This window comes from Porites lutea, chromosome 7, assembly GCF_958299795.1.
Source record: "Porites lutea chromosome 7, jaPorLute2.1, whole genome shotgun sequence".
Classification (NCBI taxonomy): Eukaryota; Metazoa; Cnidaria; class Anthozoa; order Scleractinia; family Poritidae; genus Porites; species Porites lutea.
The window spans coordinates 29,253,504-29,275,708 of record NC_133207.1 but is presented as its reverse complement, the minus strand read 5'-3'; the positions used below and the strand labels follow the sequence as shown (position 1 = coordinate 29,275,708).

The 22,205-nt window shown below is 39.3% G+C and overlaps 3 protein-coding genes across 3 annotated transcripts; 1 reads left to right on the top strand and 2 right to left on the bottom strand.

Moving 5' to 3' along the window:
* Positions 1–3,823: 3,823 nt before the first annotated feature.
* Positions 3,824–5,474, bottom strand: LOC140943741 (uncharacterized skeletal organic matrix protein 5-like). The gene is made up of 2 exons (XM_073392851.1): positions 5,350–5,474; positions 3,824–4,713 (listed from the first exon to the last, which is right to left on the bottom strand). Exons 1-2 carry the CDS (start codon positions 5,410–5,412, stop codon positions 4,192–4,194), a joined length of 585 nt encoding a protein of 194 aa, XP_073248952.1. The 5' UTR covers positions 5,413–5,474; the 3' UTR covers positions 3,824–4,191.
* A 5,251-nt stretch (positions 5,475–10,725) lies between these two features.
* Positions 10,726–13,136, top strand: LOC140942917 (heat shock 70 kDa protein 13-like). The gene has a single exon (XM_073391938.1). The coding sequence runs from the start codon at positions 10,795–10,797 to the stop codon at positions 12,109–12,111; it is 1,317 nt and encodes a 438-aa protein (XP_073248039.1). The 5' UTR covers positions 10,726–10,794; the 3' UTR covers positions 12,112–13,136.
* Positions 13,137–15,009: 1,873 nt separating this feature from the next.
* On the bottom strand, positions 15,010–19,533 carry LOC140943613 (gamma-butyrobetaine dioxygenase-like). Its single transcript, XM_073392730.1, has 5 exons — positions 19,455–19,533; positions 18,120–18,780; positions 16,773–16,878; positions 15,983–16,185; positions 15,010–15,448 (listed from the first exon to the last, which is right to left on the bottom strand). Exons 2-5 carry the CDS (start codon positions 18,770–18,772, stop codon positions 15,070–15,072), a joined length of 1,341 nt encoding a protein of 446 aa, XP_073248831.1. The 5' UTR covers positions 18,773–18,780; positions 19,455–19,533; the 3' UTR covers positions 15,010–15,069.
* Between the last annotated feature and the right edge of the window lie 2,672 nt (positions 19,534–22,205).

Here is a 22,205-nt window from a genome sequence, read left to right as displayed (position 1 = left end):
TTGATATTCACTGGACTTGGACGTTTCCCTTAAATTAAGAAGATCATTCGATATAAAACTAGCTGTTATGCCTCCGGTTGTTCAAACATTAGATAAAGATATCCACCGAATAAATCACTATTCACTCGGCAGCGGAAAAGTATTAAGGCGTGAAACTATTTGTGTTATCCACTGAAAGGAGTAACTTCAAACGTTATATCCACCTTTGGACAACTTAGGGCCAGGTCGTTTATCGATTGAAAGATCAAAAGAAGCCTTCATTAGTACACTTGGAATCAAAAACAATAAGAGTTATAACCAGAAAAAAAATTTTTCTTTTTTCCTTTTTTCTTTGATTTATTCACATCACGACGAATTAGCTTTTTAATCAAGGGATTTTAAAACGTGTTTAGCAGAAAAGAATCCAGGGGTGGACCTGCTTTACGCACGTACGCAAGTGCGTATCTGAAAAAAAAATAGGTCAGTATAGGTAAGGAAAAAGAAAACAAACAAGGAAACAAAACTTGGGGAAAAAATCTTCACCATTGATAATGATGTCATGAAGTGATCGAAGCCAAGGGCAACGATATCCATATATAAATTTTTTTTCAGCCAAACAATTTGAACTTTCCAAAGTGGCAAAAGACAATCAGATTCTGAGAACGAGCAAGGTCAATAACTGTATGATTTTCAAAAACTGTAGTGGACAAAATAGATAAAACTGCGCTCTACTTTATGACTTATACTGACACATTTTTTAGCCATTTCGGAAGAATTAAATCCAATTTTTTTTCCGAAGGAAACTCACAATCACGTATTGGTTTTCATTTCCGTTTTTCGAATTTTTGCCACTCGCCAACTGTCATAATAATAACTTTCAAACCAGTTTATTTTTCTACCCTTGACCGTTATAACGTTTTGTTCGTGAACATGAGCAGATGTCATTCATTTAATAAACTAAAACGCAACATACTTTAACTGACTAATAATTGAAGCAAGTTCGGGCATTCAAGGCCATAAGTTGGAAAACGGTAAAAGGTTATTACGTTTCCCTCTTTTCTCTTGTGTTGTACTTACAATTAGACAAGTTTACACTTCGAGCATGCGTTAGGGCCAGTCAAATGGCTCCCGAAACTTTAACCTGCCATCAGGCGGTTTTCCTATTTTTTTATTTCATTTTATTTTATTTTTTTTGCTGAGAAGGAAAGTCGGTGGATGACCAAAGGGGGAAAAAGCTCGTCTCTTAAAGAAAAAGGAAAGAAGAGGATTACAGGCTGAGCTGTTTTCTCAGGGTTACCGGTCGTGTCAATACAAGACGATTTAGTCGAGATATAAATAAGTACGTGTAAAATAAAACTGAATTAAATTCAAGGCTGGCAATTCGGCAGTTTAGGAAATATCCGGTTTTTCGAACATCTTCCACTGCGTCAGGAAAATCACCTATGCACCTTCTGGTTCAATAATCATTGTCATTAGGTGCGGTCACGCTAGTGATTTTACCCGTTGGCAAATGGTTGTTGCCCATGGGAAAGCAAATTTTTGTGTGCGACCGATTTCCCCAAGGTGAAAAATCAAGTCTTGCCTTTCTTATAAATGAATGAAGTCGACGTCTTCGATTTGGGTCTAATTAAGAGATGTATCGCTCTTGCCACGCTAAGGGACCGGTCATTATTTATCATCTGGGTGGGGTCGGAGGATTTTGGGGGGGATCACTTGATTTTTAGGAGAACAGAGGGGGGGGATCAGTCGTAACTGAGAGCCCAAAAGGGGGGGATCACTGAAAATTTTGGAAGGATTCAGAGGGGGGACCACTCAAATCTGCTTGAACAATGCCAGTTTGAAAGCATACAACATAAATGTACCCATTCTGCTGGGAGATGATAGCATTTGCAATCTCAATTTGTTCTAACACAACTTTATTTAAAAAACGGAAGTCTGTCACACTGGCGAATGTGTGCATTTCAATTTATATCGAGAAAGCTTTGTTTTAACGCTTTTATATTTTTCCTTTTATAACGTGCTTATGACTTAGCTAATGTTCATCTTTAAACATGACAGGTGAATTCTAAATTGTGAACTATATAAACTTCTGATAACTGAAACATTGTAAAAAGCGTGTTTGTTTGTTTTTTTCTGGGTTAAATACGTACCGAAATGCTTCAGAAAACAGTAAGGCCGAAATACCCGGTGCGGCATATCTTAGTAAAATAGAGAGTTTTATTGAGGACCACTACGTCCGAGGAGAGCTCTTTTTTGAATTTTGTCGGGATGCCTGCAATAAGCAAAGCGATGCAAGCTCCACACTCTATTCCTGGTGTACCAACAACAGATGGGTGGGACCAGTAACAGAAAGAATCCCTCAGCCTGTGCAAGACAAGCAAAATCCCGGGCACTTTATGGATGTGTACGAAACGCCGACAACAGGTCGTGCTCCAGACGATTATGTCATTGAATACCTAGGCCATCTAAATGATATCAACATCAGGAAGGATATTAGAACAAGAGAGGCTAAGGAGAAAAAAAAGGTTAGAAGAGGAACTAGCATACAAGGACTACCAGTGGGGCATACTTATTGAGAATGGCAAAGTTGAAAAGCTGAAGGTGAGACAGCTCGACCTGTACCTTAAGGAACATGGCCTGACCACTGTTGGTATAAAGCTGGACAAGATAAAGGCAATTCGCTACCATTACTATCGACAGAGAAGTCCAGGCAACGGGAATGAGTTGTCCAGCAGTGAGGAAGAGAGTGAAGAAGAATCAGATACGGAGTTAGATGATGACGAGGATAGCGAAGATGATCTTGTCATTGCTGATCTCGATGAACAGTCAACTGTTCGTATGCCAGTTTTAACTTTTGTACCAGATGACCAAATAGCTGAAGTTACTGTACAAGCAAACACTGGATGAAAAAAAAAAGGAAAACAAAAAGAAAACGAACAAAAAAAAAATTATAAAAATGTGAGCAAAGCTACAAAGGCTGATCTATAACACTATAGATGAAAATAAAAAAGGAGACAGGAACAGTGGCCGATCCTAGCCCTTCCAGATGGCCGAATTGTCGCTAAATATGACCTGCTGATAGGGACTTGGCGGACTGCTATTTGGCACTCTAAAAAAAGTAACTTTGCAGTTTCAAGCACTGATTGCAGTTTCAAGCACTTTGCAGTTTTAAGCAAGATTGCTTGTATGTCAACTGAATTCAGATGTCTGGATCCAGACTAGAAAAAGACACGGATCAAGAGACACTTTTAAAAAAAGACTGCGCGATAACGGCTTTATTATGCTGTAAGTACATCATAGTTAGAAATACTACCTGTATATTAGCGTTTAAAACACTAAATATACACGTCGAAAGGTGAATATGGGTACAAAGACATGGGGGGGGGGGATCACGAAAGTTATATATAGTTATGAGGGGGGATCACTTCAATAAAATAAAATTTAAAGGGGGGATCGGCTAAATTTCATCGTGTTTAGCCCAAAATCCTCCGACCCCCCCCCCCCCCCCCCCCAGGCGATAAATAATGACCGGTCCCTAAGTTGATGTTGATCTTTTATTAAAATGGTAAAAATGGTCGAAACCGTTCACGATTTACGTTCAGCCTCCAATGATTACAACGATATGATATTTACCGCGAAATCGGGTTCAAGTTTTTTTTCCCGTTGGGCAATTTATTGCTGTGTGACCGCAAACATGAAAGTGATCAAAACCCAGGGCAAACCCAACCCAAGTTAACCCAAGGTATTTCCCCAACCCGAACCCTTTATGCATCACAGCTTTTTAAAAATGATCCCTCGTGAATTTTACATATCGTGAAAGTGATTAACTCGATGCATCCGATTACTGTGGAAATTACGAAACACTGATTTTGGCTGCAAATCGTGATGATGTTCACCTGCACATAATTTATCTACAGTCGTGTTTATAAGATCGGCGTTCCTATACTATTCACGGCTTGTACATTCAATTATAATTCACGCTCCTTTAACTGCCTTTTCAATACTTTCATGAAATTTATTAAAATGACCCCCAGATATTAAAAGCTTTCTCATCTGAAAATAAACCCCTAAAAATCAAGTATTTGAAAACGAACATCCAGTAAAATGGCCGCCCTCCCCGCTCCCTCACAGGTAATAAACGACCGACCCCTTAAGATAGATTTCGTTTGGCGTCTTTGACACAAAAAAAAATTAACCTCGATCAGTTTCCTTTCACTGCACCAAAATATATCCCATCGCCTTAATATGTTTATGGCCATTGTCTGGAGAATCAACAGCTTCGTTTCCACATGAGTTGGTTTTATCAGGATCTCCTCCAGTACCAAACCCAATTCTAGAGTTACAGGACCCGCAATTGTCTCCGTTGTTACTAATGATACCGATCCTGGCTTTGGAAGTTTCCCATTCACTACAAGCAGCATTGAATCCTTCCTTGTTACAGTTGTCCTGCAAGGAGGCATTAGAACCAATCAGTGACTTCCACTTGTCACGACCCAGTGAGGTGCTGCGGTATTGCCCATCAGCGATCAGAGAGTACAAGGAGTTCGCCTGCTTGTTGATGACAATAAACTTGATCGGCTGTTGACTGCTCTTCATACCGAGGCAGATCTTGGAGAAGGATGTGTTCCAGTAGGAGGGAAGTTTGGTTTGCTGTGAGTCAAACCCAGTCTTCCCTCCGTCAAGGTTAAAGGTTTCTTTGTTGCTCCACAGAGTGGAACTGTAGTTAAAAGTTTGCTGTGAGAGAAACAAGTACTTGGCCGTCAAATTAATTGAACGATAAATTACTAATGTGTACACTGAACATTACACTCGCGATGCCCCCTCCTTATATTCCTACCAATCCAGAATTAAGAACGTTTTTCTTTATCTTGGTCCTGATTTATAACTTAACTCAGTCTCTGTCTAGTTCCTATTTTTAACGTATCACTCGGCGAATTTCATTATACTTATTTCTTTTTGACTGATGAGCTTCATAAACCTTCTGGTTCAATTTCTTCTAGGCTCCCTTGACAACTTACAATTTCTATATGTATACCTGTATTGTATTGTATTTTCGCTAAATAAAAATGAACTGAACTGAACTGGACTGAATGCAGAATAAGAACGCTTTGCCTGTGTTATTTTGGTGATGTGAGTCTCTGCATGGATACCTGCAGACGTCGATTTTGTCGCGCATTTTCCATCAAATCGTCGTTTCTTCAGGCGAGCACGAAATCGTCGCATATTAAGCATTTTTTTGTGTGGTAACGCTACTAGTAAGCTCAGCGCAACCAATGGCGATCTTCGCGTTCGATTTCGTCAGAAACACCCATACAAAGGCAAGCTCTGATGTCCCTACTACCTCAGAGCCTTACACAGGCTACTCCGTACCTTGTTGCCGTCCATCTTCATGACCGGTGTCCATCCTCCATCCCCACATCCAAAATCTCCCATGTGACAGAACACGGATGTTGGCTTTAAGTTAAAGGTAATTGTAATCCTCTGTGTTTTGCTTGTCCTAGACAAAGAAGACACTTTTTGGTTTATAACAACTACAGTGAAACCTGTATTAGGCGGACACTAGAGCATTTCCTGAGGGTGTCAAAGCATGCAGATTTTCACTATTTACATAAAAAAACAGTTTCACAACCTTGTCTAGTACTAAAAGGGTTGATGTCGTTTAAAACCAACTCGAATAAAAAAAGACTTTTCTGGAAAAATAGAAGTTACCTATTTGTCTGAGTTATAGTGATACCAATCTTGACACGACTTGATCGCTGAAAAAAATGATCAAATTCACTAGTAGTCCTGCTAGTGTTATTGTCCTATATTCAAACTAAGACAAGGGCACTTTTTTAGTTTCAGTCAACGCTTGTTTTGTTACCTTTAGTTTGGCAAGATGCTCCAATAAAGCCCTTCTTACAAGGGCAGCTGAGATGTCTGGAATTTTGCGCACAAGGATGTCCGCTGCAACATGTCGAGTGAGTACCGGCTGAGGTCTGAAAGTAGCAACATCACCATTCGTATTTTAAATATATAGATTTAGCCAGGGCTAAAAGCGAAGGTGTCGTTGATATTTATAGTTTACTCAAACAAGACATAAAATCGTGTAATGCTAAGCGGCGACGGCAACGAAAGCGTAATGTGTAGCAGACGTTTTTGGTAGATATCTTTGCCTTTGTTTTGCACGACTACAACGTGAAACGTCCAGACACTTCCTAGTTACGCGTTTTATAGAGGACTGAAGTTCTCATTTTCTCACCGTTGTTATAAACTTTTCACGTTTTTCTTCCAATGAAATTGGTCTCCTTTTTTTTCTTTTTTTTTTTTTGTCTCTCGCTCTAGCTCTTTCTTTGTTATCCACTTTACGTCAATGTAGACATTAAAAGTTAGTCGAAAGAAAGAATCGGCTTTGTTGTTGTTGTATTTTTTCTCTCTAAAAGTCCGGCGGGTGGCCATGCGATTTACCGCCAAAACGCGCGGGTGCTTGAAATGCAAAATTTCTCCTTTGCTTACATGAACGGGTGGACGTACGTACGCAACGTACGGACGATTTTGTCAGAACCAAAATTTCTTGAATGCATAGCTAAGCAGATTTTCTTACTCATGGAGCTCCGCTTTGATTACTACTACAACAACGAATTTTGAATATCTTTTAAATTCCACAAACCAGTCAGCAAAACCTGCAGACCTAAAAGGATACCTTTTGCATTTTAATGACATTTAGTTTTGCTTTTTGATACCTTACACTCCGAATGCGCTCATAGACATGGTGGAGATTCTATTTTCATGGGAAAAAGTACCCTAAAATGTGTCTAATAATAAACTGGTCCGTAAAAACGCCGTGACATAGGCCTAGTATGGGAGTTGCTCACTCCGGGTTATGGGCTCCTGCGAAAACGATAATGATGATGGTGAGAACGATGACGATGATAATGATAATGACAATGACAATGAATGATAATAATATTGATAACAATAATGCTATACCTCTAGGATGGTACTTAAGTGATGCGAGGTTTGGTTTCTTTTATACTTCTCGGGGTTGCTGAGCTTTTCAGAGGACAACAACTCGCACCATATCTTTCCATTGGCTCCTCTGTAGGCGGCCAGGTTAACAGAAAAGCAACAAGGATTTCTGAGACACTTTAACGTACAGTCAAAGGTGTTGTCCACTGTGAATGATCCAACCAAAGGAACATTCAAATAATGATAATCGTCTTGTGTGAAAATATCTTGGCGAAATTCAGAGTCTAACTCTATGAAAAAAAAAAAACAAGGAAGCATTAAATGATTAGCCAATGCCAGACTTGCAAACTGGTTACCGTTACATTTAGCTCTAGAAAGATTTGTATAATAAAAACCACAAAAACACAATCATGTCATAAATGGGACCGCTTCATGCCAATCCATGTATTTCTATTGATCATTAAACTGCACCTCTGCAAAAATGACTGTGAAACACATATCAAATAAGTCATAAGCCTGCCTTTACTGGCGAGGAATTGTAGAACTTACCTCTGGTGAAAGTTGAGACATATAGAACTTCGGACAAGGTTTGGAAGAAGACAAACCAATGGATTAATGTTGAAAACATGGTCGGCGTTTAAAGCTATAGCTATTATACTTCATTAGCGCACGTTCACGAGCAATGCGAGGCGGTATTCCTGGTTTGGTAACTTGAAGTAAAAGGTTTTAGACATTAGTTTAGCCTTTAAACTGTTATTATTAACCATCTCCGGGAATATGTTGAAAGCATCGTTTGCTTTTACCTAATAAAACTCTCATCGTATATTTGAAATTTTAAAAGAAAAACAAACAAAGGTAAGTTGTTATTTTGCTATTAAAGGTTAGTTTCCTTTTAAATACAACATAGGCACGGAAGGAAATAAACGGCATTGATGGGGCGAAAACAGCTGAGAAAGTTGGTGCCAATGTCTATAAATAGCGCAAGATATGTATCGTATTTCTGAGGGTACTTGTGTCGTCCGAGGGTGCAGCTTACAATCTTTTAAAGTTTGCTCATGCTTCTAACAAAATCACGGCTAGGATTGTAATTCGTGTTATAATTTTAAAGTCTTTGTCCTATATCAGTTGAAAGCGTGACTGCAACACAGGAGATGAAATTCAGAACAAGCTTTACAACAGTCATAAGGAGATATGCCTCTGGCACACAACTTATTTATTTCTCTGGTAGTTCTCAGTTCCGTCTGTTTTAAAAAGGACCGGAGTTTTTTGAGAGACACTCAAAATATTGAACTGAAAGCTGAGTTCTAATGTTCTCTTTTGACAGTGATTTGACAAGGGGTTCGTAATTTTAAAGTGTTTATATTTGATATTCACTGGACTTGGACGTTCCCCTTAAATTAAGAAGATCATTCGATATAAAACTAGCAGTTATGCCTCCGGTTTTTCAAACATTAGATAATGATATCCACCGAATAAATCACTATTCACTCGGCAGTGGAGAAGTATTAAGGCGTGAAACTATTTGTGTTATCCACTGAAAACAGTGTGAAAAGAGTAACTTCAAACGTTATATCCACCTTTGGACAACTTAGGGCCAGGTCGTTTATCGATTGAAAGATCAAAAGAAGCCTTCATTAGTACACTTGGAATCAAAAACAATAAGAGTTATAACCAGAAAAAAAATTTTTCTTTTTTCCTTTTTTCTTTGATTTATTCACATCACGACGAATTGGCTTTTTAATCAAGGGATTTTAAAACGTGTTCAGTAGAAAAGAATCCAGGGGTGGACCTGCTTTACGCACGTACGCAAGTGCGTACCTGAAAAAAAAAATGTCAGTATAGGCAAGGAAAAAGAAAACAAACAAGGAAACAAAACTTGGGGAAAAAATCTTCACCATTGATAATGATGTCATGAAGTGATCGAAGCCAAGGGCAACGATATCCATATATAAATTTTTTTTCAGCCAAGCAATTCGAACTTTCCAAAGTGGCAAAAGACAATCAGATTCTGAGAACGAGCAAGGTCAATAACTGTATGATTTTCACAAACTGTAGTGCGCAAAATAGATGAAACTGCGCTCTACTTAATGAATTATAGACAAATTTTTAGTCATTTCGGAAGAATTAAATCCAATTTTTTTTCCGAAGGAAACTCAACCGATTTCCATTTGATCGTCATTTCTCAGTCTCTTTTTTTTCTTTGATTTAATTTTTGAACTTTTCACATCACGTACTGGTTTTCATTTCCGTTTTTCGAATTTTTGCCCCTTGCCAACTGTCATAATAATAACCTTCAAACCAGTTTATTTTTCTACCCTTGACCGTTAAAGCGTTCCGTTCGTGAACCTGAGCAGATGTCATCCATTTAATAAACTAAAACGTAACATACTTTAACTGACTAATAATTGAAGCAAGTTCCGGCATTTAAGGCCATAAGTTGGAAAATGGTAAAAGGTTATGACGTTTCCCTCTTAAAAAAAGTTATTGTATTGTACTTACAAATAGACAAGTTTACACTTGGAGCATGCGTTAGGGCCAGTCAAATGGCTCCCGAAACTTTAACCTGCCATCAGGCGGTTTTTCTTTTTTCTTTTTTTTTTGCTGAGAACGAAAGTCGGTGGATGAGCAAAGGGAGGAAAAGCTAGGTCTCTAGTCTTAAAGAAAAAGGGAAGAAGGGGATTACAGGCTGAGCTGTTTTCTCAGGGTTACCGGTCGTGTCAATACAAGACGATTTAGTCGAGATATAAATAAGTACGTGTAAAATTCGGCAGTTTAGGAAAGACCCGGTTTTTCGAACATCTTCCACTGCGTCAGGAAAATCGGCTTCGCCTTCTGGTTCAATAATCATTGTCATTAGGTGCAGTCATACTATTGATTTTACCCGTTGGCAAATGGTTGTTGCCCATGGGAAAGCAACTTTTTGTGTGCGACCGATTTCCCCAAGGTGAAAAATCAAGTCTTCCCTTTCTTTTAAATGAATGAAGTCGACGTCTTCGATTTGGGTCTAATCAAAAGCTGTATCGCTCTTGCCACGCTAAATTGATGTTGAGGTTTTACTAAAATGGTAAAAAGGGTCGAAACCGTTCACGATTGACGTTCAGCTACCAATGATTACAACGATATGATATTTACCGCGAAATAGGGTTAAAGTTTTTTTCTTCCCGTCGGGCCAATATGGAAGCGATCAAAACCCAGGGCAAACCCAACCCAAGTTAACCCAAGCTATTTCCCCATGGAGAGCCTTGGGGAAGACGTCCAGTGTGAACGCACCTATTCATTAATCCAGAAGCATGTATGCTTCTGATTGGATGTTACATGTATTTGACGGCCTAAATTAGCCAGAATTCCTGATATTCATTCGAGTCGCATAATTAGCTGAGAGGACATGCGACTCTATTAACTGATTAAGGAATGTCTGAAATTCAGGCAAGGCCTAAATAATTTTCATCACTTCTTGTAGGAAGCAGGAAGATTGAGAAGAACTCTTTATTACTAATCTCATTCAATGGTAGTGTTTTCTACAGGTTAAAGAGACTTGAAAGGGTTTCCCAATCCCGCATCCCGCCACCAGCTTTCTCCCGGCGCATGTCACCCCTATCCCGGATCCCGATTCCAAAACCCTTGTTTTTCATGTCAAGTCACTTTTTTGCTTCTATTTATTTATTTATTTCTTCTATTTTCTAATTAGAAGTTTTAAAGGGTTAGCTGTAGTTTTTGTTTCTGAGGAAGGGGAAGTGGACCTACCCACTCGTCCCTTAGGAAACATGTGTTGTTTTAGTCTGCGCAGCCCACAGTACGCATGTACGTGTCGAAAGTGTTTTCTCTTCCGGTGAGTCTCACTACAGAAATTTGACTGCAAGATCGAAGATGAGTTCTTCTTTGGGTGTCGTTCTCGGTGGGATTTTTGCTCTTGTTGTTGCCGGATATATAGCTCAAAGTCGTCTTCCTCCGCCAAAACCAAAAATTATGGGAATAGACCTAGGGACGACGTTTTCATGTGTTGGTGTTTATCAAGCTGTAACAGGCCATGTTGACATCCTGGCCAACGAGAACGGCAGCAAAGTTATTCCCAGCGTTGTAGCCTTTACCGATAATGGAGTTTTAGTTGGTAACAGAGCCTTGGCTCAAGCTGAATTGAATCCTAGATCAACTATTTATGACGCAAAACGTTTCATTGGGAAGAAGTTCTCGAAAGATGATTTACGAAAACTGTCTTCACTCTACCAGTTCAAGATCACTTCTGATGAAAAAGACAATCCTAAGTTCGTGATCGAAAGCCATGGAAACCAGACTTTAGTATCACCTGAAGAGATCGGTGCTGCTATATTAAGGGAATTGAAAAGGACAGTTGAGAAAAATATCAGTAGATCTGTTAACCAGGCGGTTATGTCGGTTCCTGCTGAATTCAACATGGCCCAGAGAAATGCCACTGTTAAGGCTGCTTCTCTCGTTGGGATCAACGTTGTCCGTGTTATAAACGAACCAACAGCGGCAGCCATGGCTTATGGCCTTCATAAGAAGGCAGGAGTCGCCAATGTTATGGTAGTTGATCTAGGTGGTGGTACATTAGATGTTTCCCTACTGAATATCCAAGGTGGAATGTTTGTTACCATGGCTATGGCTGGTAATAATAGACTGGGAGGGCAAGATTTCAATGTCAGACTTATGACATATTTAATGGCAGTGATAAAAGAGAGATTTGGACAAGACCTGACAAATGCTGAAGACATCCAGCGTCTGAGGCAAGAAGTTGAATCAACTAAAGTCAACTTGACATCACAGGACTGGTTCATAGTCCGATTACCCCTACCTTCCCTGAATCAAGGGAAGAAACTTGCGATATTCGAGGAAAAGGTCTCAAGATTAACTTTTGAAAAGTTAAATGAAGATTTGTTTCAAAAAGTTCTGCAACCCATTGAAAGAGTATTGAGTGAAGTTGAACTTCCGAAGGAGTATGTTGATGAAGTGGTATTAGTTGGTGGGTCTACAAGGGTTCCTAGAGTGCGGCAACTCATTAAGGAATATTTCAATGGAAAGGCTCCAAACGTATCTATAGACCCTGAGCTTGCAGTGGCGACAGGAGTTGCTATACAGGCAGGCATTATTGGGGGAATGTGGCCACTCCAGGTGTCAGCTCTAGAACTTCCTAATCACAACTTAAAGAAGATCCAAATAGAGTCTTAACTTATTTCATGTTTTCTTTTCAACTCCAAAGATGAAAGAGACAGCATCAAGAATGCGAAAAAAGCAATAGGTTTAGATCAGCAAAACAACAACAACATTGCACGTGCACCATGCTTTGTTTACATTTCTTTACCATTGTTGCACGACTACAACATGAAATTGCTGAACACCACGTCTTGTGGAGGACATGAATACCCGACAATGACTTCCTCTTTCTTTTTCTGAACTGAGATACAGTCCTGTAGATTTCAACTCCCAAAAAATCTGCCAACATTTGATGAATTGAAGTTTGAAACAGCTGAATTTTAAGTGACATTTTCACAGGCATTGCTGTCATTGTTGTTCATGCTCCTTATTCACAACATGGACACAACACGGTAACACAAATGATCTTATTTGTCTTGTTTATTAGTGACATAAGCTGTGCTTATGCAAGAAGATCCCTGGAGGATACTCTCTATGACAAGGGTAGGGGAATTTGTCATTTAGGTATTTTAAGTACCTAAAAAAAGGGCCTTAAACTAAAATAGTTCAAAGTGATGCACCTTATGGCTGCATCCAATATAATATTTATTAAATGCAACAAATATGACAAGAACACTTACTGTCAGTAGTTATTGCTAGTTTTCATTGTCATTCCATCAAAAATAAGAATTAAAACCTTCTAAAAAATATGAAAAAGGAAGAACCCTTTCAAAGTGAGAACTTTACAAATAAAATATTAGTTTTCAGCTGCTCTTTTTACTTGATGAAGGTAAAAACTCAGGAGGATCAATAACTCTATAGTTTGAGAAAGGGACATTGCCTTTTTTGTAAGAAGGTATAAAAAGGGGTACCTTTTCTGTCAAGAATGGTGTATAACCGTTTAAGTCCCAATAGTGACCAACAGCAATTTTCTCCTAACAATGTCCATACATTGTCAAGAGATAAGGTTGTGAGAATATAAAAAATGATCACGAAAGAGAAAATGCCTTGATGTTTTTTTAAATTCTCTCAACTAATTCTTAAAGGAAATGTATGGAGATCAGTTGGGAGAATTTGTGTCTGGATACTGGGGCTTAAAGGGATAAAAGGGTATGCGGTTGGACCTCAGGGCAGAGCCTCCTCATTTAAAATGTTGAGTAGCCCACTAGAATGCAGATAAACTTTATAAGTTAAGGTGGGTGTGGAATTAGTGACTCTATCTGCAATATTTCTTTGCAATGCTGCAAAGATGCATCAAGGGAATATTTTCTCAGAGCTGAGGGGATAAACTGAATTCCTTTATTTATCTCTTTTCTTCTCCTTTGTTAGCAGTAGATGGGAAAACAAATATTGCTTTGAAAAATGTTTTGAACCTTAGGCATTTTTGTAAGAACCAGCATTTAAAGGTACTAAGTCATGCTATCTTTCCAATAAAACTAAAACTATTTTCTCATCTTTTAAATTCTAAAAATAGTGGTCCATTTTTATAGTTTAAGACTATATTTATGCATTGAAATGGTTTCCTGTCGTATGTTGCAACAGATGGCAAGGATTGACATGGATTAAAGCTTGAAGAAGTCGGGCCAACTTTTTCACGTTTGATATGCCTGCAAAAATCAGTCAAAAAATCATTATGATTAGTGTGTACAGACACCCCCTCCCCTTTTCCATTTTTTTCACTGAGGGGAGGGGGCGTCTGTACACAGGCTACATGAGTATTTTGTGAGTAAGTAAAGGCAGTAAGTAATGACTTCAGAACAGAATTGACCTAAAACAATGATATCTTCATGGCATACTAAGCCTGGTTCAGTATGGTATGGTTTTGTGTGCGTGTCCTCTTGCTGTTGCTGAGAACCCCCTCCCCCAGAGGGGAAGAAAATCTGTCAGTTTTGAGATCTCTAATACTCAGAATTAAACAAAAAAACTGAGTGTTGAAGATTAGGATTTACATCCATGCACGAGAAGTGTCACTGTTGTTTTATTTCATAAGAAAGACAAAAAGCAAAATATGCAGTATTTTGTTCTATTTTTATTGTACGAAAAAGATAAAATCAAAATGTAAAATCAACATTTTAAAAATAGTTTTTGTTCTTCAGTAAATAACATGACACAATATTGACAAGCAATAAGTTATACAGTCACCTCTCCATATGACATACACATTTGTTCACCGAATAAAGAGTGAAAGAAGATGATTGAAACATGGGAGGGACCAACTCTAGGTGTTTGTCTTGAAAAGAGTTCAAGAAAATGTCTACAAAATGGCAGGAACCAACTCTAGGTGTCTTTTTCAGAGAGGCGTCCTTCTTGCAGTGTTGTGTGTCACAAGAGAGAGTTGATTGTATACCAAACAGAAGCAGTAAATAGGGCGAAAAACCCATTGTGAGGTACCAACTGCAAACTAGATTAAAATATAGTTAAATCAAAATACTACTAGCCTGTTCCAGGAGTTCACTATCTGAACGTCTGGAAGAAGCTAAAAGACTGCCAACAAAGGTCTACCAGAGGAATAATGTAAAATTGTCATTGTATATTTTATGGTATTTATAATATTAGTAACTAGTTAATACTAGATTTATTGGATGTAATATTTATTACTCAAAATCTAAATGTGTTGAACAGGATTACTAATGTATTGATTTTCTCTCCACTTGTTTGCATTGAATAAAACACACAATGCTCTTGACTAATACAAATCAAAATAAAATAAATTGTTATGTTTTACTTGGAAAAACCTCTTTTCTTCTTTTTCCTACAGTGCTGCTAGAAATGCAAATTAAAATAATGTCTTCTTAATGAAAAGGTAGATCACCAACACTCAAGATTTCCAGGAAGTCCGCTTACCCTTTCTATACTTCTCTCCCCAAAACAAAAGAAAGCCCTGTGCACCTCTGAATTCTAAGCACCCAACTCCATCAGGGGTTAATACCCAGCACTTTATGAACAGCTCCGTTATAGGGAGTACACCCTAGGGTGCTACTGAGAGTGACAGAGTTATGCTGCAGTCCATGGGTGTGTTACACTAAGGGTGCTGTCCATTCTTGTCACTGGACCCTTGTTCAGTTTCTTACCCAGTACATTCAACTTGGATCTTGCCACGTCCCAATCAATATATGCTGATTCCAAACATCTACCTACATTCTCTGTCAGAGTGTAACCTGTGCGTCCATGGAGGACACGATCATTATCAAACACAACTATCTCCCCTGGAGACAACTTGTGAACAAACATGTTTCTTGGATCTTTTAGTCGTTTGGTTAACGAGTAGTAAGCTTCATACATCTCTTGAGTTTTGCTTGCTGGCACGCCCAGAAAACACTGTCTTGTTCCCTCATTATGATTGCAGCGTAATAACCTGCCATGGTGATCCACCCTAAAGAGGTGAATTGATTGGTTTTGTTAACATGCCACAACTCTCTCTTACAGAGGGTAAGCCCAGGAGGGGAGGCTTAACTCACTTATTTGGCCTATATGGGTATGTGACGCTGAACAGGATATGGTTTTAAGAGTCTGGAGTCTTAAACAGGGTATACAATTTCACTATTTAGTGTCTTGAACAGGGTGTATTTTCAGACTGGAAGTCTTAAAAAGAGTATGAAGGTTGGTGAAGGTGAGTGAGCAATATTTGTTTCAAACAGGGGCAAGGTTTGAAGGCCTCAGCAGCACACCTCTACCCACAGCATCAAACTTCCATCAAGTACCCCCTAGAGGGAGGTAAGCGCTCATTCTTTTCCACCTTCTAACAGGACTTTTCAAGTACTAGCTGTGAAAGCCTTTTCATTGAGGTACAATGTACATCAGTCCTGTCTCTTGTCTACCACAGGTATACCACAACCACTGGCTGAAGGCAGGTTTTTTCTCAACTTTTTTAAAATGCAAATTGAAATGTTTGAAATAGCCAACTTACTCAAGCAATGGCCTTGCACCTTCAAAGTCATATTCACCAAGTATATCTGCTCCACTATGGCGAAAAAGAACATGGGTTTTGGTAAGAAGATTGTAAGCATGAGGATCTTCTTTCTTTAGTTGCTGAGCCACATGAAATGAGTCCACCAGTGTGTTTGCACCCCCTTCAGTTGGAATTTGCTCCCAGCAAAAGAGGAGTTGTATCTGTATGTTTAAAAAAAAGCACTTTATTTGAGTGTCAAGGTATTTAGCATGAAAGTACTAATTGGGGACACTATTTTTACATCTCCAACGGGAGATGGGACGGCCATTTTACGTGGTCATCCAAGCCACGCGAAGGTCTAGTCATTTGCAGGGCAAAGGGAGTACCTTCATTTCTCACTTATTTTAAGACCATGAGTATTGGTCCGGCCCTGGGAATCGAAACCCCGTGGCCTTCCGCTCTGCAGTCAAGTGCTCTAACAACTGAGCTAATCCTGCCACAAAGTGAAGTTAATGAAGTGCATGACATGACAATTGTAATCCTCTTAAAATTTAGCCTTTCCTTTCATAAGTAGCACATGTGCAAAAAGGATATACCATTAAAATAATACAGTAACTATTATAGTATTACTTCAGGAGCAAGCTGAAGCCATGTCCCTGTAGCTCATCGACATTTAATATTATATATGTGATTATCCTTCTCACTGCTGCAGCTAATCAACCCATCTTTATGTCATTTTTCATCATTTGCTCTGATGCTACCCAAACAGCTAGGGCCTTGTTATAGTCCAATGCTCTCTATAGCTTACCCCTGGTTTGCATTCATAGTAAGGTAGATCTGAGTGAAGAGGCAAAGTATGGCTTGTGTATGCAACACTATTAGCCTTCAGACGTGTAGAAACCAAGATTGTCTTTCTTGGGAAAAGAAAAACAGCAAAAATTAATTTCACAAAACCATATCAGGAATTTCTGAACAATGACAAGGCACAATGGATCTAAGATTTTTTATTGGGTTGGATCTGTCCTTAAAAATAGAAAAAAAGTTTGAATTTGAGGCAAGGAACATATACTTGGGTTAAGGAATGGAAAGATTATGTGGGGTAAGGAAGGGGAAGTATTTCTGGGGTAACAAGGGGAACATAGATCTAGGGTAATAAGGGGAAAGGTATTTGGGTTAAGAAGGGGCTAGGAACATCGTGTATCTGAAGAAAGAAAGGGATGTCTTACTGGGAGTGTATCTTGGGTCAAAATCCGGGGAGGTACTCCCTTACAAGATGTGGGGTCGCATTTTCTCAACTGGATTGACTATAATGTGTTCGCATTTTCAATAGAGTTTACTAGAATGGGGTCGAACATTTTCGGATTTTTGGAGTAAGTAGGGATTCAAAATGGGAAGATTCTCCTCGTGAAACGTCCCTCAGCGGCGATGAGCAAGGAGAAACATCTGCCGTTCGCAGGCTAGAATTTTAATTAAAAGGGAAGTGTACCTAAGTTGGACAAGGACAAAAGATGTATCTGGGATAAGATGCGGACGCTGTATCTAGGGTAAGGAGGGGAAGTGTATTAAGGGTAAGAAGGAGGAAATGAATCTGAGTAAGCTCACACAAGCCCCAAGAACCCCCCAGATCCACCCCTCCCAGTCCATTTCTATTAGACATGACAGCTCAGGGTTAGGGTTGCCCAGGTTTCGTGGTTCAACGCTAATCCCAGGATAACAGCTTCCTTCTTCCAGTTTTTGAACCAAATCAAAATGGCATTTTTTGTATCCACTTTTCTACCACATCCTCAGTATTGAGGACTAAATTCAACAACTTGTGAAAAAATTCAAGTATTTTTCAACGAGTCCTTCTAAAATTCAAGACTGAAATACTAGAAATACGTATCTCGCAATAAGCCTCGCGAAACTCGGTTTGGTAATGGCACTCAAGTTAAGCCCTGCTGGTCGGGGTTAAGAACTGGATGGGTGACCAACCGCAAATATCGTCTTAAAGGTCCATACCTTGTTCTTTCTTTTCTTCTTCTTCTTTTTTGCGTATTATGTGGTGTTATTGTTAACAGTGTATTGAAAAGCAGATTTAGCATTATTTCGGCGCCCGGATTTAGAAAAAGACAAAAACAAAGAACAAATACACTGTGTGATCATAAACCTTGCTTACCCATAAGCTGTCATTCTCAAGTAACCCACAAGATTGCCCAGTTTTTCTAGTTGCCCTTCTTGTACAGGAGTGTCAGTCACAAGAGCAATGCCATATCTATATAAACTGTTCAGCCAGTTAAATTGTACTTCCTCATCATTCAGAATGTCCTCAAATTTCATATGAGGGACATGATCTTTGAATTCCCTACCCCAAAGGGTAACTTTCCTTGTTGTCACCTCTTCACAGCTCTTAGTTTCTGATTCCTTTTCTTCTGAAAGACGCTTTTGAAAAAGCCACTCAGCATCAAGAAGACTGATATGACCATCAGGCCAAATGATTGACAGTTTACTTTGGTCATCGCTAATCTCAACTTTGTTCGGTTGAACATTAATGTCCACATCCTTTACAATATCAAGAAGGCGTTGACTAGATTCTTCAAAGAAGCATTCTGTGCACTGGCAGTTGTCTCGTAGATAGATGTAAGGATATCTGTTTGATGTCCCATTCTGCCACGTGATGCTCACCATTTTCTGTTCTGGTGAATGTTCAACACTTTTCATCAGCAACTTGTTAAGAAGGAAAGATGCTGTTCCCAAGCCACGATGTTGGACTCTTGTGAGTGTATTCGACAATCGCAAATATGCCAAGCCTGTTCTCCACATTGAAATCATTCTGAAAGCTTACAAAAGAGAAATGATTTCATTAATTTTGTAAAAATAATATTATATAAAAAATGGATCATTGGATAATGCAATTCTAGAGTTTTGATTGGCTTAGCCATCACGGTATTACTATATGAGACATTATGCTAAAAATAGAATAAAATTCAGAATCCCTTGATTACCGTCACGCAATACGTGACAGCTGTCTCTCCTTGTGTGACGGTGAGCAGTGTGACAGAGAAATACGCTATTCCGCACTGTTAATACCAAAATGGAGATTTACCATCAACGTGAAAGTCATGTGCATCAGATAATAAAACAGCTGGGTCATGCTGGGGTCATGCTACGGTATAATTTTGGATCGAACTGTCCGAAAAGTTGCATGAAGCTCTTCATTATCACACTTTTAGAATATAAAAAAGATTTTTCTAACTTTTTCTGAGTGATTTCTTTTTCTCTCAATATTCTATAAAACTCGTCGATCAAAGGCATATCTTTTTATAATTATTGCACTTTTTTACTCAGTCAGTATACTGTACGTATGCTATGTTATTTTTCAAGGCATGACATGCTGATAATTTTAGATGTCCTTGAAAGATATTTATTGGCCCATATAAACTAACAGTAATATGAAAGCGTTACTAGCAATAATAAGTACAATCGATTACGCACAAAAATGGCCTACACTAACCTTTTTTGATGACAAATTTTGCGCACGAAGATAGATGGCAAAGGATAGGCACTGAACGTGCTGTGCATTCCGTGTGGACTGTAACTGTGGATAATAGAATTATCCATGCTGTAACCTGGGAAGCCGGGGAAGACTGAGGACAAGTCCACTCCAAGTATTTTGTTTTGTTTGTTTGTTTGTTTGTTTTTGTTTATGTATTTTTCGTTTGTGCTTCGTAGGGGATAAATTAAGAGGTCAAAGGAGGAAACAGTGAGAGAGGGAGCGAGAGATAGACCACTGCAGAGACTGAACAGAGTTCATTCTGACCTATTCTCTCTGCTTGTATCCCCTCGCCCCCTCCCCCACCGTTTACTCGTTTGACCACCGTTTAGCTTTCGCGAGGCTTTGTCTCTTCAAGAATTACAAGAAATGTATTAACTGATGGTCCATACCGCTCAGATAGGAATAATAGGGACGTCCTTAGACATTTTCCGACAGCAAGCCTTGATGGTTGTGATTATCATTCAGTTCCGAGTGTATGGAAGGCGCTTACATCTAGGAGGTCCTTTCTTTCCGGTCAAAATCTTTCTTTTCTACGTTGTCACTTTCAGACTTGTGAACCGTTGAAATGAAACTTAACAAAACTAGTTATACAGAATAACCTGCTCCGTTTAAAAGTGATTACATTGTTTTTCACCTCAGTTTGTTTACCGCTATGCTTCTTGTCAAAAGTGACTTGAGAGGCCGGCCTTGTTTGCCGTCAAAGCGCAGGGACGGCAGGCTCGCCCCAAAAAACCGGAGCATGCTTAGCTGCTGGCTTCGAGGCAGCTGACGCCAGTGACGCGCCGGACTTTATTGTATCCCTCGCTTGATGGTTTGAGTTGCAATGCTGTCTATGAAAGACTGAAAAAACCTTGTGGGACCTAAAGGACTTGGAAACAATTTTAAGGGTTTTATTTATTAATGTTCAGTTTTATTAAATCACTTCATTTTCATTTAAGTCAGTTGGGCCGACAAGAATCCGCCGATAATAAAGAACCTATCACTGAAAGTAAGTACGCTAATGGTGTGCCTTCTGGGACGAACGCAACGTACAACTGTGAGAAGATGAAATTTGATTATCACTTTGATTATTGCAACATTGTTTGGGGAAACTGTGGGATAACTTTACGGAATAAGGTTCAAAAGCTACAAAACAGAGCAGCCCGTGTTTTGGCCTACTCAAGCTATGACGTAGATGCTGGTCACCTTTTCAAACTTCTAGGGTGGAAAAACCTACCTTGCCAGCAACAAATTCAAAGAGCTACGATGGTTTACAGGTCTCTGCACGGGTTGGCTCCAAACTATCTTAGTTCTAAATTTGAAAGGCGAGAAGTCACACATAACCTAAGGGACTCTGAAAATAAACTCAATGTTCCATTACCGCGCACAAACTATTACAAAAACAGCTTCAGCTATAGTGGCGCCATTCTCTGGAACAGTCTCCCCTTGGGCAATTTAAACGATTACTCAAAGAACTGTAAGGCACGGCATTCGTGGAAAGCAGCTTTTTAAATATTTTTATTATATTAGTATGTGAAAAGATGATTACCAAATTCGACTATGTTATCTACTTTTATCGCCTTTTCTTTATCGTTATCCAACCAAATAAGGGCCTGACCACCAATGCGCTGAGCTGCTCGCAAAATAATGATCACAGATCTACTAGTAAAATGACCCGATACAGATTCTGAATTCCATGTTACTGTCTTTACTTCACCATCCTCGCTAAAGATTTTTTCTCAACATGCCGTTGCACTGAGGCGGTGGTGTTTCAACGAACGAATCGTAGGAAAGAAAGCCTCTGTTTTCTTCAATGCGCATGTCTAGGTTTGGATGTTGCGCATGCTTATTGCAAGCGTTAGGTGTCAGCGCTATCCAACATTGTGGATTGATCTATGTCTCCGTATCACTTACTTTGTAAATAGGAGCGGGTAGCAGAGAGGACCGTACTTTGTGATCAAAATCCTTCTTATCGCAAGCTTGTTTTCCCTAAAGTTGAAGACAAAAACATCTCTAAAGTAATTGATCATCAAGAGTCCAACCTGTGCATGTCTCAATGCTCCCGCGTGATACAGGTTTAAAGCAATCACCATTCTCGTCCCCAGAGCCCGTCGTTTCTTGGTCACGTGGTCAGGAAACGAGGGGTCGGTCGGTAACAAATTAAGCCGAGTGGCTCTGGGGACGAGAATGAGCAATCACTCGACTGACCTCTGCGATTTCCCCGTCAACTTCATAACCTTCGTCAGTTGTCCTTTCACATAACAGATCTTTTACACAGAAAGCAGTACGATTGTATGCCTATGTGCAACGTCAAGCTGTCCCTGATAATCTTCAAGATCCGTACAATAATCTGGGTTTTTCAGTTCTTTACTGATGTGCCGGTCTTTTCCTAAGCCGGACACAAAATATTGACAAAGACCCAATATTTGAGCCTGGGATGTGATCAAGGATCTGCCTTATTAGTTTCTCCAGTGGGGCAGGCTTATAGGCTGGTTCATGATTTACTGATTGTTCCACTACAAACAAATCAACATCCACTCCCACAGGTAAAAATGTTTCATAGCAAAATGCAAATAAATAACTTCCCAAACTGCTTATTGCTACGTTGTGTATAATCGCATGAGACCCTGTCCACTTTCCAATTGTAGCGTTCCACCATGTAGCAAACAAGTTATAAAAAATTCCTTTTATATTTTTTTCATCTTGCTCAAGATTCCCTCCTGCAGCATT

Excerpts from the sequence above, each read along its gene's own strand:
- LOC140943741 (XM_073392851.1), bottom strand. The coding sequence starts at position 5,412 with ATGGGAGATTTTGGATGTGGGGATGGAGGATGGACACCGGTCATGAAG. Across the intron at positions 4,714-5,349 it reads TGAAGATGGACGGCAACAAG|CAAACTTTTAACTACAGTTC; the intron begins GTACGGAGTAGC and ends TTTCTCTCACAG.
- LOC140942917 (XM_073391938.1), top strand. The coding sequence starts at position 10,795 with ATGAGTTCTTCTTTGGGTGTCGTTCTCGGTGGGATTTTTGCTCTTGTT.
- LOC140943613 (XM_073392730.1), bottom strand. The coding sequence starts at position 18,772 with ATGATTTCAATGTGGAGAACAGGCTTGGCATATTTGCGATTGTCGAAT. Across the intron at positions 16,879-18,119 it reads TTGAGAATGACAGCTTATGG|AAAGACAATCTTGGTTTCTA; the intron begins GTAAGCAAGGTT and ends TCTTTTCCCAAG. Across the intron at positions 15,449-15,982 it reads GGTGCAAGGCCATTGCTTGA|GGTGGATCACCATGGCAGGT; the intron begins GTAAGTTGGCTA and ends TCACCTCTTTAG.